Source organism: Vidua macroura, chromosome 2, assembly GCF_024509145.1.
Source record: "Vidua macroura isolate BioBank_ID:100142 chromosome 2, ASM2450914v1, whole genome shotgun sequence".
NCBI classification, from domain to species: domain Eukaryota; kingdom Metazoa; phylum Chordata; class Aves; order Passeriformes; family Viduidae; genus Vidua; species Vidua macroura.
Genome location: NC_071572.1, coordinates 3,576,290 through 3,593,185, shown reverse-complemented (window position 1 = coordinate 3,593,185; position 16,896 = coordinate 3,576,290). Strand labels below are relative to the sequence as shown.

At 40.5% G+C, this 16,896-nt stretch overlaps 2 protein-coding genes across 9 annotated transcripts in view; one reads left to right on the top strand and one right to left on the bottom strand.

The window, feature by feature from the left end:
• Window positions 1-3,099, bottom strand: part of SH3BGR (SH3 domain binding glutamate rich protein) — a 28,913-nt gene extending 25,814 nt beyond the window's left edge. For 2 of the 4 annotated variants that reach the window (XM_053971205.1, XM_053971209.1), the window contains exon 1: window positions 603-689. In XM_053971205.1, the coding sequence (XP_053827180.1) occupies window positions 603-647 (45 nt within the window). In that variant the 5' untranslated portion in view covers window positions 648-689. Of the gene's footprint in view, window positions 1-602; window positions 690-2,003; window positions 2,089-2,838; window positions 2,883-3,052 lie in introns of those variants that run through there. The other 2 variants (XM_053971208.1, XM_053971206.1) reach the window with 2 other exon arrangements.
• LCA5L (lebercilin LCA5 like) lies at window positions 2,643-16,853 on the top strand. 5 transcript variants are annotated; one of them, XM_053971203.1, is made up of 9 exons: window positions 2,755-2,808; window positions 5,082-5,123; window positions 5,608-5,808; window positions 8,519-9,033; window positions 10,053-10,190; window positions 11,830-11,923; window positions 14,116-14,219; window positions 14,506-14,626; window positions 16,118-16,853. In XM_053971203.1, exons 3-9 carry the CDS (start codon window positions 5,646-5,648, stop codon window positions 16,714-16,716), a joined length of 1,734 nt encoding a protein of 577 aa, XP_053827178.1. In that variant the 5' UTR covers window positions 2,755-2,808; window positions 5,082-5,123; window positions 5,608-5,645; the 3' UTR covers window positions 16,717-16,853. The 5 variants fall into 5 exon arrangements, with proteins under 5 accessions (XP_053827175.1, XP_053827178.1, XP_053827177.1 ...); XM_053971204.1 differs by lacking the exon at window positions 2,755-2,808 and adding an exon at window positions 3,023-3,038; XM_053971200.1 differs by lacking the exon at window positions 5,082-5,123 and having other exon boundaries at window positions 2,643-2,808.
• Window positions 16,854-16,896: the final 43 nt, after the last annotated feature.

The following is a 16,896-nucleotide window of genomic DNA, read 5'->3' as shown; positions in this document are numbered from 1 at the left end:
AACAAACAAACAAACCCCAAAACCCCAAACAAACAAAACAAAACCAAAAAACCCCAAACCAAAAAGAAAACACCAAGTAAACAAAAAACCTCCCAAAACCCAGGAAAATGAAGGGGCTTGGGAAAGAAGATTTTCTGTCTAACTTTATCCAGCCCCAGGTGCTTTCTTAGACAGAGTTCCCCCTTTGCAGGAGCAGTGTCCTAAAGTCTCTTTTAAAAATAAACACTTTATTTTCTCCTGTAAATAGTCCAGTGTCGCTTTTGCACAAATACAATACCCACTGTTTCCTTCTTCAGTGAATATATATATTGGAAATACTTTCCCAAACAGCAGTAAATCTATGCAATGACAGGTCATTTAGATGTAAATGTAACTGTGGTAAAAGCTTGCAGGCAAGCCAGCCTTCACTGACAGGAATTCTCTACAACTTGAGCAACTTTCAAGAATAAGGTGGTCAGGTCAGAATAAAACTAAGTGTTTTTCCTACTAAGAATTCCAGTGGGTTTTTTGTACGTGCAAGCTCTTTCCTGGCATCTCCTGGGCTAATTCCCCACCCTGACCCCAGCGGGGTGGAAGAGGAGGATGTTAAAGGAGTCACCTACCGCTGTAGACCCCGAAGATGTGGCGACAAAGACTTTGATCACCATGCTGGAAGTGAATCAGCAGAGCAGCCCTGCTATCCACGAGCCACCACGATCCCCGGAGGAATCCAAATGTTCCGCAGCTCCTGGGCTAAGCCGGGTGCTAAATGGATGCCCCCTCCCCCCCGCAATCCGGCAGCTTTGCCCTCTCTCCCTCTCGCGGGGTCCCGGGTTTTCCCACTCCATTGGCTCTTGGGTATTTTGGGACGAGGATTGGTCAGTAAGAGGAGCCAGAGCAAGGGGTTTGCACCTGCCCCTGGCCTTATTGCATTAGATTGACAGGGTGGCAGCCCAAAAAAGGCAAGGGAGAGTAGTGCACCAATGAGACAGGGCTGGAGAAATATTTGGGAGAGGGGGAAGGGACGACTGAGAAGGGAGAAGGGACGGGGAGCTGGCAGCTTCGAGCTGGGGGCAATCCCAAAGCTGTCGGGTTGCATGGGAAAGAGCTTCCCCGGACCGGTACGAGGCTCTGGAGTTGTAGCTGGAGATTTGAGGGGAAGGGGAAAGCAAGGGGAGCAAAGGTGCAGCAGTAATTATAGAAGAGATCATATTGAAATAAGCCTTGGTTACAAACGCTCTCAGCTTTAAAGAATTCAGATCATCATCTACACTGCAGGGCTCAGGGACTTTCCTGACATAAATGTGTGTCTGGTACGGCCTGATACTGATTTGCCTGACTCGATATACCCAGAACCAATTTCTCCTCCTTTTCTCCTCCTTTTTGCATCAAAAAAGATGTAAAAAGAGGTCCAGAATACTCAGAAAAAATATTCCCGTTCTCCTATATTATCCAGGATGCTCTTTATTTTCCATCTGGTTGTCACCTTCTACCCCAGAAATCACCACAATTCAGTGCTTGCCTGCACATCCTTGCTAAAGGAGGTCTCTGGGCATGAGTGGTATTTGAAGAATGTTAAATGGTCACAGACTATTTTCAAATTTTAAGGGCCAAGTCTGTTTGTGCTGTGAGCAACATGAGCTTAGTAAAGCTGACCCTGTGCCAGAGGTGAAACTGGACTAGGTTTTAGAAAAATATGTTTCACGTGTTAAGATTGAATATAGTAATATCTGATCCTGAAAACACTTAAAATGGATGATAATACTTTATTTCCAGAATTTATTAGACAGGACTTAATACACTGTTACACAGCTATAAAGAGTAAAAATGCTGTTGAGTTTTTAAAAGAGTAAAAATTTTACTCTTTCTAGTTATAAAGAGTAAAAATGCTGTTGAAAAGAAGTTTTTTGTCTGTTAACCAGTATGCAAAGCTGGAAATGCAGTACTCCATGTATGGAACCAGGATCCTGAAAAACTGCACTGAAAACTAAAAATAACAGTATGGGTAGTTTACTGTGGCTCACCATCTGTCATTTCTTTTTACTTTTGAGGGGTAACAGGAGGTCCAGCAACAAGCCTATTAGAAGTAGGTATTTTCAGAGTATTTTCCTGAAAAAGAACAACAACCACGGGAGAAAAAACCCAGTGAGAAAACACTAATTGTTGCCTCAAGTTATTACACAAGCTTGTTTCCCAGGAGATTTTACATGTGAGTATAGCCTGGAAATGACTGGCCATTTGGAATAGAATGTTTCCAAATTATTTGGTTTTCTGTGCCCTGAAGAAGTACAACCAAAGGATGAAATGGCCCTGGGCTTCACAGCATACCGATCAGCCTTGTGATAATGATGTTAATAATTTATCAGAAAATCACGGAATAAGCTGAGTTGGAAGGGATCTACAAGGATCTTCAAGTCCAACTGCTGGACCTGCACAGCACCATCTACAAGAGTCACAAAAGTCAAAGTCAAAGCAGTAAATTTTTGTACCACCAAACATCCATGGTCAAATCTGGGACAGAATTGCCAATGAACTCTCACTCCTGCTTGGCTTCATACCCGAAACCCTCACTGAGCTGCACATGGAAATGCCATTCCCGAAGGTTTTGGGTCATGATTCCCATTGTGTGCAGCCTCCAAGGAAAACATTACTTCATTCTGAAGGGATTTTTCCCCTTTTTCAACTTAAGGATGTTGAGTTTAACCCTGAATTTGGAGCCCGCTGGGTCCGGCCTGTGCGCTCTGAGGGCGCATCCAGGCCCTGAGGCACCTCCATGGCCAAGGCACAACAGGACCCACATTGCCAAATTCCCATTAAAACCCTGGAATGGTACTAAAATAGGAAGGTGGAAATACACACACGGGCTCCTCTGCCAGGTCTGGGGTGAGGGAAGAGGGAGGGAAGAGGGAGGAAAAGGGTGAGACCCCGCTGCCAGGGTGCTGCCGCCATTTCCCACAGCAACAGGGATGGAGGCCGGTGACGGCGGCTGGTGAGGCCCTGAGGGGAGCACACACGGGGGTGGAAGCAGGGACAGATCCCCAGGGAGGACACGGGACAAGGTGGGATCCTTCACCTGTGGGTGCCTGGGGGACAGGGAGAACAGAGAGGAGTGGGGGGAGGACATGGGGCTGGGTGTGGGATTGTGTGTCCAGGTGGGACATTGGAGGGGTGCCAGGACAAGGGGTTGGATGTGGGGTTTTGGGACACTGAGGGGATTGTCAGCACATGGGGCTGGGTGTGGGGTTTTGGGGCACTGAGGGGATTGCCACGACATGGGGGTGGGTGTGGGATTTTGGGACACTGAGGGGACTGCCAGGACATGGTGCTGGGTGTGGGATTTTTGGACACTGAGGGGACTGCCAGGACATGGGGCTGGGTTTGGGGCTTTGGGACACTGAGGGGACTGCGAGGACATGGGGCTGGGTTTGGGGTTGTGTGTCCAGATGGGACATTGAAGGGGTGCCAGCACATGGGGCTGGGTATGGGGTTGTGGGACATTGAGGGGATGCCAGGACATGGGGTTGGATGTGGGGTTTTGGGACACTGAGGGGATTGCCAGGACATGGCACTGGGTTTAGGGTTGTGTGCCTAGGTGGGACATTGAAGGGGTGCCAGCACATGGGGCTGGGTGTGGGGTTTTGGGACACTGAGGGGACTGCCAGGACATGGCACTGGGTGTGGGGTTGTGGGACACTGAGGGGATCGCCAGGACATGGCACTGGGTGTGGGGTTGTGTGTCCAGGTGGGACATTGAGGGAGCTGCCAGGACATGGAGCTCAGTGTGGGATTTTGGGACACTGAGGGGACTGCCAGGACATGGAGCTCAGTGTAGGATTTTGGGACACTGAGGGGACTGCCAGGACATGGCACTGGGTTTGGGGTTGTGTGTCCAGGTGGGACATTGAGGGAGCTGCCAGGACATGGGGCTGGATGTGGGATTTTGGGACACTGAGGGGACTGCCAGGACATGGCACTGGGTGTGGGGTTTTGGGACACTGAGGGCACTGCCAGGACATGGCACTGGCTTTGTGGCTGCGTGTCCAGGTGGACACTGACGGGGTGCCAGGACATTTTCATCTTCAACACAGGAATTTGGCCCTAATTATTTTACTCCTGTACTTTTTCAACATAAATTCTCCTGGAGTTTGTCCGTTCCAGCCCCTGCCTCTTTAATTCTATTGCAGTATCTTTCATTTCATATCTCTGTTTCTTCTTCACCTTTGGTTTTCCTGTCTTCTCCTTTTCTATTTTATTTACTTCTCAACAGCTGCTCTGGATGAGCAGGTTCAGGCCACACTTCTCATCCAAAAAAAAAATTAAAGCAGTAGTTTTAAGTTTCATTTTAGGTAATTTGCTTTAAAGACAATTTGCCTAGAAAGTGTTGGCAGTGCCAAATCAAATTTTAACACAAATACAGATCTGTGGATCAACCTGGGCTTTGCCTAATGCTCAAAATATGATTTCTCATCTCTTGTGGGTTATTGCACTGCCTCAGATTTAGCAGGACTGTGGCATTCCTCAGTATTCCACAAGGAAAAACTGTTCATGCAAAGGAATTAAGAGTAATGAAACTGTTTTGATTCAGCCTAAAATGGTCTGTGCAATCCTGAATTACGTTCTTTAATTTTCTTTGGGAGCTATGCGATTCCCCTCTCCCATTTAAGAAATTTAATTTAAAATGGAATGCCAGCACGAAGCAAAAAAGCCAACAAAGGAGTTAGAAGGTTCTAAGAAAATAGTTTCATATTTTGTTAGTGAAGGGGACGTGTTAAAACCCATATGAACTAAAACATCATTTTAACCCCCCTCAAATTCCTTTCCACAGTTGCCATGCTCCTTTTAGGCCCCCAAAATACACAACTTACCCTTCTACTGTGTAAGATTCTTTGTTTATAAATGAATTTTAAGGGAGCAAAGATAATTTCTTTGTGGCCCTGTTGTTGCTATGAGATGAATGTGACATTGCCACTCTCAAAACCTCCTATTAACAAATATTTTCCTACTTTTCTATTTTTCTTCCTCTTTTATGCAAAATATAAAATTTGAATTATCACTTTGGGTCCCAACATTTAACCTCTTTTTTGTTTTAATCTCACTTTCAGGTATGTCTAGAATCTAATGCCTTTCCACAATTGTGGCTCAAGGTAAAACTTGCCTCTCCTCACCTGAAGTGGATTGGAACATGATAATAAGAAAATGGAATGGGTATCAAGCCATATCCCAAGAAATAATTTTTTACCACAACTACAGTGTTTAAATCATTCTGTCAGGAGAATAAACTGAATAAAATGATCTGTTCTTGCACTTCCCAGTAGCCTTGGCAAGGAAAAAAAAAAAGAAAAAAATGGGGAGGAAAAGGAAAAAATTAAAAAAGCATAACAGTTGTTCAGAAATACCTAGAAAATTACTTAGAATTATTTATTTAATGCAAATACATGCTTTTTACAAACATATTAAAATAGTTTTAGGTTCTTCACTGTCCTCTGCTTAGAGTGTTCATCTGGCAGCTAAGGTGATTTTTATGCTGTTTTAAGGGATTAGTTAATTTTGTGATCTGATTTGCTGTCCAATTCTTGAACAATGTGGTTAATTATATTTTTATGACATGAAATACTATTGAAATCCCAGGTGAGGTGGAGGAGACACAAGTGAACATTCTCCCAGTGATGATTCCAAGAGCTTTCTCAGTGACTGACTCTGAAAGAGTCAGAGGAGGCAAACCTTTAGAAACAGCAGGAACTGAAAAGAAGGAAACACAGAAAAAGGCCAAGACAAGAAAGGAAAGAAAGAAATGTGGACAGTGTCTCTATACCCAGGGTGATAAAAAAGGTAAATTTGTTCTCTGGTAGTATGAGGTATTTCTGGTAGCATGAGACTCTCTTAAGAAATAGCATTGTTCCCTTTGTTTGGCTTTTTTTTTGATAATTAGCAAGAGAAGGACAACAGTTTTTCAGTGAATGGAGGATTGGTATAATATAATATAATGGAATAGAATAGAATATATATTATATACTATTAATTATTATATTATATGAATATTATTATACTATATATTATTTGTTATTTATTAATATAGAATAGAATAGAATAGAAATTATAATATTACATATATTAATTATATATTTTATATATAATAGATATATTATATTATATTATATTATATTATATTATATTATATTATATATCATCTGTAATAAATGTATATGTTACATTAGGTATAATATTATTTATAATATTATATAAAATATAGAATATATAATACATTTTAATATATTTATATATATATTTTTTATATATATAATATACAGTAATAATATATATAATAAAATCTATTTCAAACACCAATAAGGGGAGGGAAGACAAAGAGAGAAAGAGATTCCCTGCTCTGTTATCCCACAAAGCTCAGTGATCCAAAGGGAGAATCACCTGGGATGTGGGAGCCCCTTGGCAATCCTCATTCCTCAGCTTTAACCCAAGGACCTGAAAATGGCTCTGCCACATCTTGGTGTCTGACCATGAATCACCTGGCAAGTCTGAAAAAGCCTTTCTTAAGGAAAATGGGTAAAAATCATGCACAAAAGTGTCTGTTTTGACCAGAAAATTGCCATTTTGTGGCCAGTTGGGTCATGGTGTATCCCGTGGAATGAATTTGTGCCTCAGTGGAATGAGCATAGAGAAGGAAGATGCAAATGTACATGGAATTGATGCCACTGTTAACAGTGAGGAATCTCTCCATGTCTGCATCTTTCCCCATCTAGACCCATTCCTTTCTTAAATCCTTAAATCCTACCAGGCCACATCACAAAAATGCGTGGGAAACCAGCAAGCCTTTTCCTGCTGAGCTTCAAAATTTCATCTTGATTTACCAAAGCTACAAAATGGAAATCAATTAAAAAAAAAAAAAAGGCAAAAAAAAAAAAAAAAAAACCAAAACAAAAAAAAAAAAAAAACCAAAAAAAACCCAAAAACAAACAAAAAAAACCAAAAAACAACCAAAAAAAAAAAAAAAAAAAACAAAAAAAACAAAACAAAAAAAAACAAACAGAAGACCACTAATTGTCTCTGTTATAATCTATGTTATTATTTGCTGCTGTCAAGAAGTTATACTGGCATAAAAGTAGCAGGCCAGAAAAAGTAATGACTTTTTTATATCTAGTTAGCAAAAAATCATTATTGACCTCCATCTGTGGTGGATGATTTATTGTATATATTTGTAGATGTTATATGTCATTTAGATAAAGTGTTTATTTTTGCTTGTCCATGACTACTGGAAATGGAATACATTTTACAGAAATTCTGACAGCTTTTTGCCCCTTTTTTCCATCCTCTCAGTCCTTTCTGGCAAAATAAAATAGTAAAATAATGTAATTTTGCAAATACTTGTGTGACAATATTTGTGGTCTTATTGTAGTTTTCCTGCAGTGGAATTGTGTTGCAGAAAATATTGGATTCAAGAGAAATTCTTGTAAAGATCTGTCCTTTTATTCTGGTGGTTTTTTTAAGTCAGGACCTTGACTGTTTTACCCATAAAATATGAGGTGATCGATAAATTCTAATAAACTTTTTAGCAAAATACTTGTTGAAATGTCATGAAAGCTGTAGTAAAAATGAATATGTGCCTGAAAAAGCGGAACACACTTAGATTTATAGTCTTTAATAGTTTTAAATTCTAATCCTGCTTCAGGAAAAGCAAATGAGAGTAATTCAGCCAGAACCCTGGCCATAAGGAGAGGCAAATGGCAGCAACACACTGAGAAGTTGCCCATTCATTTATTTTTAATTGCTGTTTAGAAACCACATAGACAACTGCACACCTGTTGTATGCAATGAGCATTTAAGGTTTATTTAACAATGTAATTTAATTCAAATCTGACTGGAAAACTGTAGAAAACTGGTTAGAAATCCCAGCTGCAGGGATTTCGACCATGTGCTGTTGGGAGCATGTTGGTTTTTTGAGTCCTTGCAGACCTGTAAATTACTCTACTGTTTTTTGTTGGTTTTTTGGTTTTGTTTTGTTTTGTTTTTTAATCATGCACCTATTCAAGGTGTAGATTCTGATGGGTTGAATTGGGTTCATCAGATTGTGGCTATGTTAGTGAAGTGCATGATTTACAGGAAGAAAACTGATTTCCACAGATTGAAAATTGATTTCCATTGATATATTTCCATTTATTTCCATTGGCTGCTAGCTGTGGTCTGCTGCAGCCACAGAAAGACACAGAGATAAAAAAAAAATATTTAATGCATTTATCTGTGAATCATTTGAATCATAAAATCCTAGAATGGATTGAGTTGGAAGATCATCTTGTCCTACCCCCTGCCATGGGCAGGGAACCTTCCCCTAGACCAGGCTGCTCAATGAACTTCAGAGTTTTGGGGCATTTTGTGAAGAAACCACAGTTCTGTAGTTGGATGAGCAGTTTAGGAGTAGTAATTAATTAGTAGTAGGACTTTATGTGAGCAGAAAAAGCAAACAGTGTTTGATTTGTCTCAAATAATTTCTGTCTCTGAATGCCAATTCACTCTGCTCTCAATGCAGGAGGGAAGAAATGGCCAGCTGCAAAAACCTCCAATCTGAACAACTCCTTTTTGACCCTGCAGAGCGGGGTGGTTTACCAGGACAAAAACGCCACGGCCCAGCGAATATCCTCAGCCAGGATCCACAAAATCAAGGAGCTGAAGAACGAAATATTCGACCTGCAAAGGAAAATCGAGACCTCGAGCTTCGAGAACCTGGCTTTGAAAGAGCTGAACCGGCGGCACGCCAGGGCCATCAACAGGTACAGCAACGCAGAGAGCCACCTGCAGGAGCTGCTGGCAGGGCATCGGAACGAGCTGACAGACCTCAGGAACCTCCTGAAAACGTCCCAGGAGGCCGAGAAAAACACAGCCCGGGAGCTGAAAAAAGTTGAAGCGGAGCTGAGGAGAACTAAAGATGATCTGAAGACTTTGCTCGTGCTGTCAGAAGACAAAGCTCTGGCAGAGAGGGAGGAACTTAATCGCAGGTTGTCAATCCTCAACAAAACATTGGAAGCAAAGGATGAGAGGATACAGGTAATGCCTGCAAATTATTGTATTTGTGGAATGTAGGGTCATAGAATATCCTAAGTTGGGAAGGAATCACAAGGATCGTCCAGCAGGAGAGATTTCAGTGCAGGAATAGTGGAAAATTTTAGGCTCCTTCTTATCAGATGAATGATTCTGATATAATCCTGTAACACTGGATGCTGCTTAATGCAGTGCCCTCCTGAGTCTAAGGAAGCTCAAGAGGAGATAATTCATCTCCTTTTAATACCTCATGTTTCTTTACTCTCACTGACCCCAGCACAAAAAAAGATAGGAACACAATTTTTACTACAAAACTGGAAGAGTGAAATTTCCATGGTCCTCCAGGAATTCATTTCTATTTCCTATGGGGTTTATTATGCATAGAATTAAATAAAGAGCCAGGAAATCTTAAGAGAAACTGTAAATATAAACAGCTGAATTCAGAGTCTCTTTTAAAAACTTTCTGTTTCCAGGAGTGAGGAGCTATAAAATCACACAGGTTTTGGTGTCCACCCAATACTTTTAGGAACTGGAATTTCAGTGCATGGCCCTGGGTTCTGAAGATAAAAACCCAATAAATCACCCAATTTTCATTTACACTAAGCCTCCTTATTCTGCTACAGTTCATAGGTCTCTGTGAATAGAAAGCCTTAATATTTCTCAAAGCTGGTTGTATTAATTAATCCATCAGAAAGGTAATGTACGGCCTTATTTTTATGATTGAATGCCAAAACCTTTTCTTTTGTTCAGTGGAAATAGGTTTAAAATATTTTTTTTCTTACTTTGAAATTAATTTTTACGATTCTTCAGTATAGTTTCATGTATTGTTTACAATATACTTTATAATATTATTTATATTACTACAATTAGAAGATAATAACTATAATTAGAATATGATAATAATTATTATATATAATTATGAGCTTACATTTCCTTATATTAGCACACTTATATTTTCAATCAGTCAAGAACTGAAGTTTTCCAACTGTCACACTGAGAATGGTAAAATCTGTCACTTTTTTAAGAGTCTGGAAATGCAGCTGAAGCTGAACAGCAGCACCTTTAGTCGTCAGCTGGCAAGTGAGAGTAAAAAACTCCTGGAAGCTACAATGACCACAAAGAACTTGCTAATGGAAATTAACATCATTCACCAAAAAATTAAGGTATTTCAGATTTTATCCAGGTTTCTATCTCTACAGGAAAATTCAAGTATTTAATGCTACCTATTCCTTTTGCTTCTTTTACAGTATTTACTAACGGAATTTGGATTCCTTCTTGTGTCTATAATCGACTAAAAAAGCCAGAAATGTCAAATTCTGGCATTACTGGGGAGTTTATTTTTTAGAAGCAGTCCTGTAATGAATTGAAACAGAGATTAATGCATCAGAAATTTAAAAATCCACCCCAGAGTGTTACCATTTTGCCAGACTGGGAACAGATATATTCATCTACTCACTTTAAATTAACTCCCTCACAGAAACAAGTCAAAATGAGCCAAATATCACAACCTGCAAAACTAGAGTTTAAGAAAAAAACCTGTGGAAATGTTCCAAGAGTTTGCTTAAATTCCAGTTTCATTTTTAGACAAATGGTTTGGGGATAAATAGGTCCAGTTCAGCACTTTTTGTAATGCTTGTAAATCAAACATACAGGAAAACGAAATGGATTTAAAGCTGAAACTGCCAGGAATGGGATGCCATATGAGTTGTAATGAAGAAAACCTTTACACATTCCAGAAAACCTGGAATCCCTTGTGGCTTTTTCATAACTCTCTTTGTAACACAGTTAAAATACTCTTATTTCTATATTTCTGTGTCAAGGTGATCCCACTGGGGAGCTTTCTCTTCCTAAATGGAATCAAATATCTGTGGAAGATGTTGTCAAGGGGAGTTTTCCCAGACATTGTGAAAGGCAGGACAGGCATTTCCTGAGGGTTCCTGGAGGTTGGGATTTCTGCACAGGAGTGTTGTTTATCCCTCTTCCCTGCAGCAGGTGCAGAAGTTTCCTCCTGGTACTTGGCAGAGTTTTTTTCCGTGTCAGAGTTTGATCTCCTCCTGGACATGCAGATCTGGGAGATAGGAACAATTATAATCTCAGGAAGACTAATGTAAAACTGTCCCAGAATGCAAATTATTTCAAATTATTCTCACCTTAGCTCTTCTCTAAAATAGTTCTGTTTCATTTCTTTTCCACACAGTTTTTGGTGTGTTCAGGTCTCTGAATTTTCTATTTAGATCCACAAAATCTTCTATTGATTTACCACAAAGAAGACCAGACATACTTCTCAACCTTATTTCTGTGCCAGAACAGAGTTTATCCTTACAAATTCATTGTTTTAGGCACCTGTCTTATTTCAGGCCATTCCACTTCCAGGATAACTTGTAATTTTCCCAAATAAATGAAGCTCCTGTTTTTTTTCCCCACTGAAAGCCGGAGTGGTGAGAGTGTAGCTGAGATCTGTCCTCTGTGTTTAAGAAAGATTTCCTTAAAGAAAGAGGAATCTTGCTAAATAAATGTCAAAATGCACCTCTGATTTTCATGTCACCACCAGAGCAACAGGTTGTGAACCAACTGAGCATATGACAAAGGCACTTGAGTAAATGATTTTTTAAAAAAATCAACAAAAAAGAGGAAGCAAAGGCCAAAAAATATTTATTCTGGAAAAATGTAAATGACAAAGACCATGTGGGTCTGGCAAAAGGTGAAATCCTTGATGGATTTCAACCAGCATGGGAAAATTAAGCAGGTAAAAAGTAATTCTTGATGCATATTAGAAGCTTAACAGTGTTTGTTTCTTCTTAGGAAAAGGATCGGCAACTTTACGTACAGAATATTTATGCAAATCGGATGCCAAAAGCCCTGAGGGACAGAAGTGATTGGGATCCTAATGACCAAAGTATGTCTGTAACCATCTTCTTCTCTTGTTTAGTTAAGTGACACTTCCACTGTTTTAGAACTGGGAGGTTTATTCCAAATTAAATGCCAAAGTAGTGCTTTTGTGTGGGCTGAAAAGGTTCAGGGATAGGCTTGAATGGTAGAAAAGAACAACATAAATTAAGTTCTACCCAGGAAGAAAGAGCTTTTTAGTAAAGAATATTTCTCTCACATGGATGCTCATAGATATTGGGGAGAAATATCTGTTCCATGCAGTCTTGGCTATGCAACATTCCAAGGGCAGCTGCCTGGAGTGGGATTCAGCTGATTAAAATGAAGCAGCACTGTTTGAGATGCCCCAGTTTGCCTCCACTACACCCAGAATTTGGGATGGAATGATCTAAACATGGACTTCCCTGGCTGAGGCACCTCTTGAAAACACTGATCAGATATTGCTGCTCCTAAAGTGAAGCAGCAATCAGGACTTTCTTCATGTGGGTACCAAAGAGTCCTTAGCAAACCTGTCTGCTGGAAATGCTTCCCACAGAATTCCTGAAATCATGGCAGCAATACAAAATCTTACCACATTCAGTTGCTTATTTCTTTCCTCTTCATTGCCTTTTCAAACCCATTAACTCTGCCCAAATCCCCAGTGAACTACAGGGAAAAGACTGGTAATTCAAGGTGTAAAGTTAAGAAAAACACATATTCCTGGTTCTCATCCCAAGTCAGACACATTTTTTATGAAACTCTGAATTCCTGTTTAACTTACACCACAGAACTACCATTCTTTAAAATTTTACTCACATATGGCCTTATATTCAATAGAATATTGAATATTGCTATTAAATTATGGCACTTGAGACACTGTTATTATTTAAATTCTTCTTTCCTTTAAGCGAGATAAGGGAGCTTAGTTGGAGAGAGACATGATATTTTGTAATGAAAAGCTTCCAAGCAAAGTTGCCCGATCCTCTGGAATTTTTAGAAAAATGTTTCATTCTCTGCCAGTTAATGGATTTGGAAACCCAGAGCTGGAATTGCTGACAATTTGTTTTCCTTTTCACTACTGACTTGAATTTTCCTTTAGCAGATTTCCGAAGAGTTGCCTCTTCAGGTCATTATTTTCTAGTGGACGTTCACAAAATATTTTTTTAGCCAGCAGGAAATTTGGAGCTGGGTTTTTTAGCGATGCTGATAAAAGGCTGGAGGGAGGCTTCCTTAGGTGTCCCGGAAGCTCTGTGCACGTAACTGGAATGGATTTTTTGGCTGGAGCCGTGGATTGCACAGCTCCACGTGGCCGGGAGCGGAGCGCGGGCAGGTGGCAGCGGCTCACCTGGGGCGGCAGCGCCCCCTAGTCCCGGTCCCGGGGAACGCCCCGCTGATCCCGGCTGGAAAAGCTCCCGGAGCCATGGGAACACAATTCCTCCCGCATCGCCGAAGTCATTCCAGGCCGGTCACCAGCATCCCTTCCACCGCCCAGCTGCCAACACCCCGAGGGCACCATTTTTGTGCGTTTTATCCTTTGATTTCTGAGCCCAAAACTGGGGAAAATGGTGAATGTGCACGTGGGTAAGATCCCGGTTTTGCTGCTCTGGTGGTAGCAGCTTTCTAAGCTGCTGTACTTGTGTCAAAATTATTCCAAAAATATACTCATCTTCTCCATCTCATATCCAGATTTCTCTGAACATCTCATTCAGTCACTCCCTTGGAATCTCTTCCAAAGACCACTGATATTTCAAACAGTGTTAAGCATTTTCCATGAACTGGGTTCCACAAAGATCCAAATTTAGGAAACTGAACTCTGAGGCTTCATAGCAGATCTCTCAAATTTACACTAGAATGGAACCAAGAATTATGCCCATGTGGGATCTGGGGCATAGACACACTTGTCTGATTTTACATGTTCTATCTGAAAAAATACTTAGTAGTTTACTTTATATAGATATTTATGTATATACTTATGGTTGGGATGCACTGATGTACAGATGAAAAGGCTCAGAAATCCAGGTTTGTGTCCAGTTTCAGCATTTATGGATTCAGCAGAACAAATTACTTCTTTTTTTAAAGGGCATTAAGATATGCATTAAAAAAAGAAAAGTTAAAATTCTTGGTCACATACCAGTATTGTCAGTTGTCAGAGATATCTTTTATTTATATCAACAACCTAATTCCAGAAATTACTGTATTGCTAATGCTTGTCCTATTCAACAGGTCTGAGAGTAGACAGATCAGTACAAGTAGATAAAGAGAGTTTCAGAGAACTGCTGCTGTCCCAGCACCAGGAAACAATAAAAAACCCAATCCAGCTAAAAAAGGTGGGAAAGATCTGGATCCAAATCCAACCCCCTCTTTAAACTCTCAGCTAAGGTGTGTCTTATTCCCTAAGTTGCAGAAATATGCCTGGATAGCCTGATCCATCATCTAGGATGTGGATTTTGCATGAGTGTGATTACAGTACAGAAATAATGCTGTGATGCAAAATATAATGTAACAGCAATAGAAATTACTAATGTTTTTGTAAGTATTGCACTGATTGTATTCTTTTAAAAGTCACTAAACAAGCATTCCCTCATTATTTTTACCTTTAATTGCCAATTGTAGGAGAAAAGAAGAGATAAGGGTGGAGAAGGTAAAGCAGAGGAAGTGTGCTCAGATGGCCAGGGTAAAAAAGAAAAGCAAGCAACCAAGAAAGTGCCAGAAACTTCAAACAGGACACACAGAGGTAGGTTTAATGTTTCTCTCAGAAATTCACCTGATCTTTGCAAATTACCAGAAAATTTTTGTGGTTGTGACAGCCCTTCACTGGCACCTGGCTGACAGGAATTAGTTCCAAATGATGAATGAGGTGTCACTGAAATCACAGAATCACAGAAAGGGTTGGAAAATGCAGCTGCTGGTGGTGCTGCACCGAGAGCAGAGCTGTTCTGCAGGATGTGGCATCTCCACCCTGATGTTCTTTCCCAAAGCTCAGGGTGGTAAAAATTCAGTGTTCTGTCTGTAACAGGTTAATTAACAGTTGTCAGTCCACTGACCTCAAAGTGGTAGCTGGGAATCTTCATCACTGATGTGAACATATTTCCATGGCTGGAAAAGGACTGTGAGGGCTGGGGGCAGTTCCTCATTAGTGATCCCTGGAAAGAGATTTTATGGAAATCTCAGCCACTGTGTTCTCATGGAAAAGTTACATGCAAGGGACTCATCTGTAATCATCTTTATTCTGAACCAGTTCCATAGAACAGAGGAAAGAAAAAGCCACTGCTGTTCCCTCATTCACGTTTTTCTTTCTAGAAACATTCCTCTTATTTCCTCTAAGGCTTTTAGGAAAAGAAAATGTCTAAGTGCCACCATTCTAGACATGTCACAAATGGCAGGAGACCTCCAGGTCACACATTTGCCCAGGTGGAACAGGTGATGCCAGGTCACATCCCTGTAACCTGGCATGTGTTAACTCCTGAGGTTTGTACTCTGCCTTCTCAGTCTTTCCAGAGCCCCCCAGACAACCAAAGTCAGCATTTGTCCTTAAAATGCCCTTTTAAAACTGACAGAAAACACAGGTCTTACAATGCTCCCTCTGAGAAATCTGCGAAATCTGAGTTTCTCTCACTGATAGCAGACTTTTATTGAAGACTTACACAGCTTTTTTAGTTCCTGCAACTTCTTATTTCTCCTTTAAGCTTGGATTATGCCTCATTTTGGGGGTACTCTGTGAGTCTCTGCAGAGCACAGGACCCATTAGAAGTTGTCCCCTGCACAGATCAATGGCATTTCTTCACACATGTTCCTTTTCCTGCTGAAAAGCGGATCCCCCTCATTCCCAGGTGAGAGAGTTGCTGTATATTCTGCTAGACACAAGCAACTCTGTTGTGAATTTAGAGAAAGAAAATCCAATTAAGAATTCAGATCTCACCTGGTATCTCTGTAGCATTGTAGATGACTTTTCTGGCACTCTATTTAGCCATTGCTGTACATAATGGCTGCTAGATCCATTTAACTAAATTCAACACCATGAAAAAAAAGTAAAAATAAAGATATGAACCTGGATTCAGTGGCAGAATTATGTTGTTTAAATCTTGCCCCATGCTGTGGTATTTATTAGAGATGGTATTTGAAATACTATCAATAATAAGAACTGAAGCAGTGAAATAAGGATGTGATACTTGCTCTTTTTAAAGCTTCATAACTCTTCATGTTCTTAAACCTTACAATATTTCAGAGGGCAAACTACTGATGGAAGAACGCAAATTTTCAGAATTTATTAAAGAAATGGAAAAAGAGACAGAAGTTCTTAAAAATGAGTTGAAAACTCTGATGAAATCTGAAAAAAATCCTCAAAGAGTAAAAGAGAACAATCACGAGGGAGAGGCAGTGGAAGAAATTGAAAAAGAAGAGAAAAACCACTATGAGCAGCAAAAAAAGAAAGCCAGGAGTGAAGGTGCAAGTCCAAGCAAAGACCCCACCAGGCTGAAAAAAAACCACATCTTCTCAGAAGCTGTTGAGAATTTGCATCAGGGCTTCCACACTTCAGGTGCCAAATGCAAAGCAGGCAGCCAGAGACAGAGCTGCAGTGACACTGCTGTGCCCAGGGGGAAAATCTCCTTTGGGGCTTATGAACCCTCTTTTGGGCAAACCCCCCTGGGCTGGCAGGACAGCCCCTCTGGAGTGGAAGAAACACCTGATGAAGGAGCTCTCTGGGGAGGAATGTTTGCAAGGAGACAACTCCTGCAGTGCCAGCAGCGCAAGGGTGAAGGCAGACAAGTGAGGGGGGCAAGGCAAATCCCAAACTCCATGCCAGGGTCCAACTCTCCTCGTTAAAACCAGCTCCTGAGGATACACAATTGTTCCTGATAGCTTAGTACATCAGCTTACCTTTGGAAAGTTCAAACATTCAGATTGTTACAAACCAAATGTTTTACTTTCATTAAATGTTTATTAAATCTTACAAGCACTTGGCAATTGCTTTCCTTGATTTTTTTCCAAAACAATCCAATCAGT

What these genes read in the sequence shown, in the direction of transcription:
- LCA5L (XM_053971200.1), top strand. Translation starts at nt 2,670, where the DNA reads ATGTTGAGTTTAACCCTGAATTTGGAGCCCGCTGGGTCCGGCCTGTGC. An exon ending in ACCCAATCCAGCTAAAAAAG is followed by an intron (nt 14,220 to 14,505) that starts GTGGGAAAGATC and finishes TGCCAATTGTAG; the next exon opens with GAGAAAAGAAGAGATAAGGG. An exon ending in TTCAAACAGGACACACAGAG is followed by an intron (nt 14,627 to 16,117) that starts GTAGGTTTAATG and finishes ACAATATTTCAG; the next exon opens with AGGGCAAACTACTGATGGAA.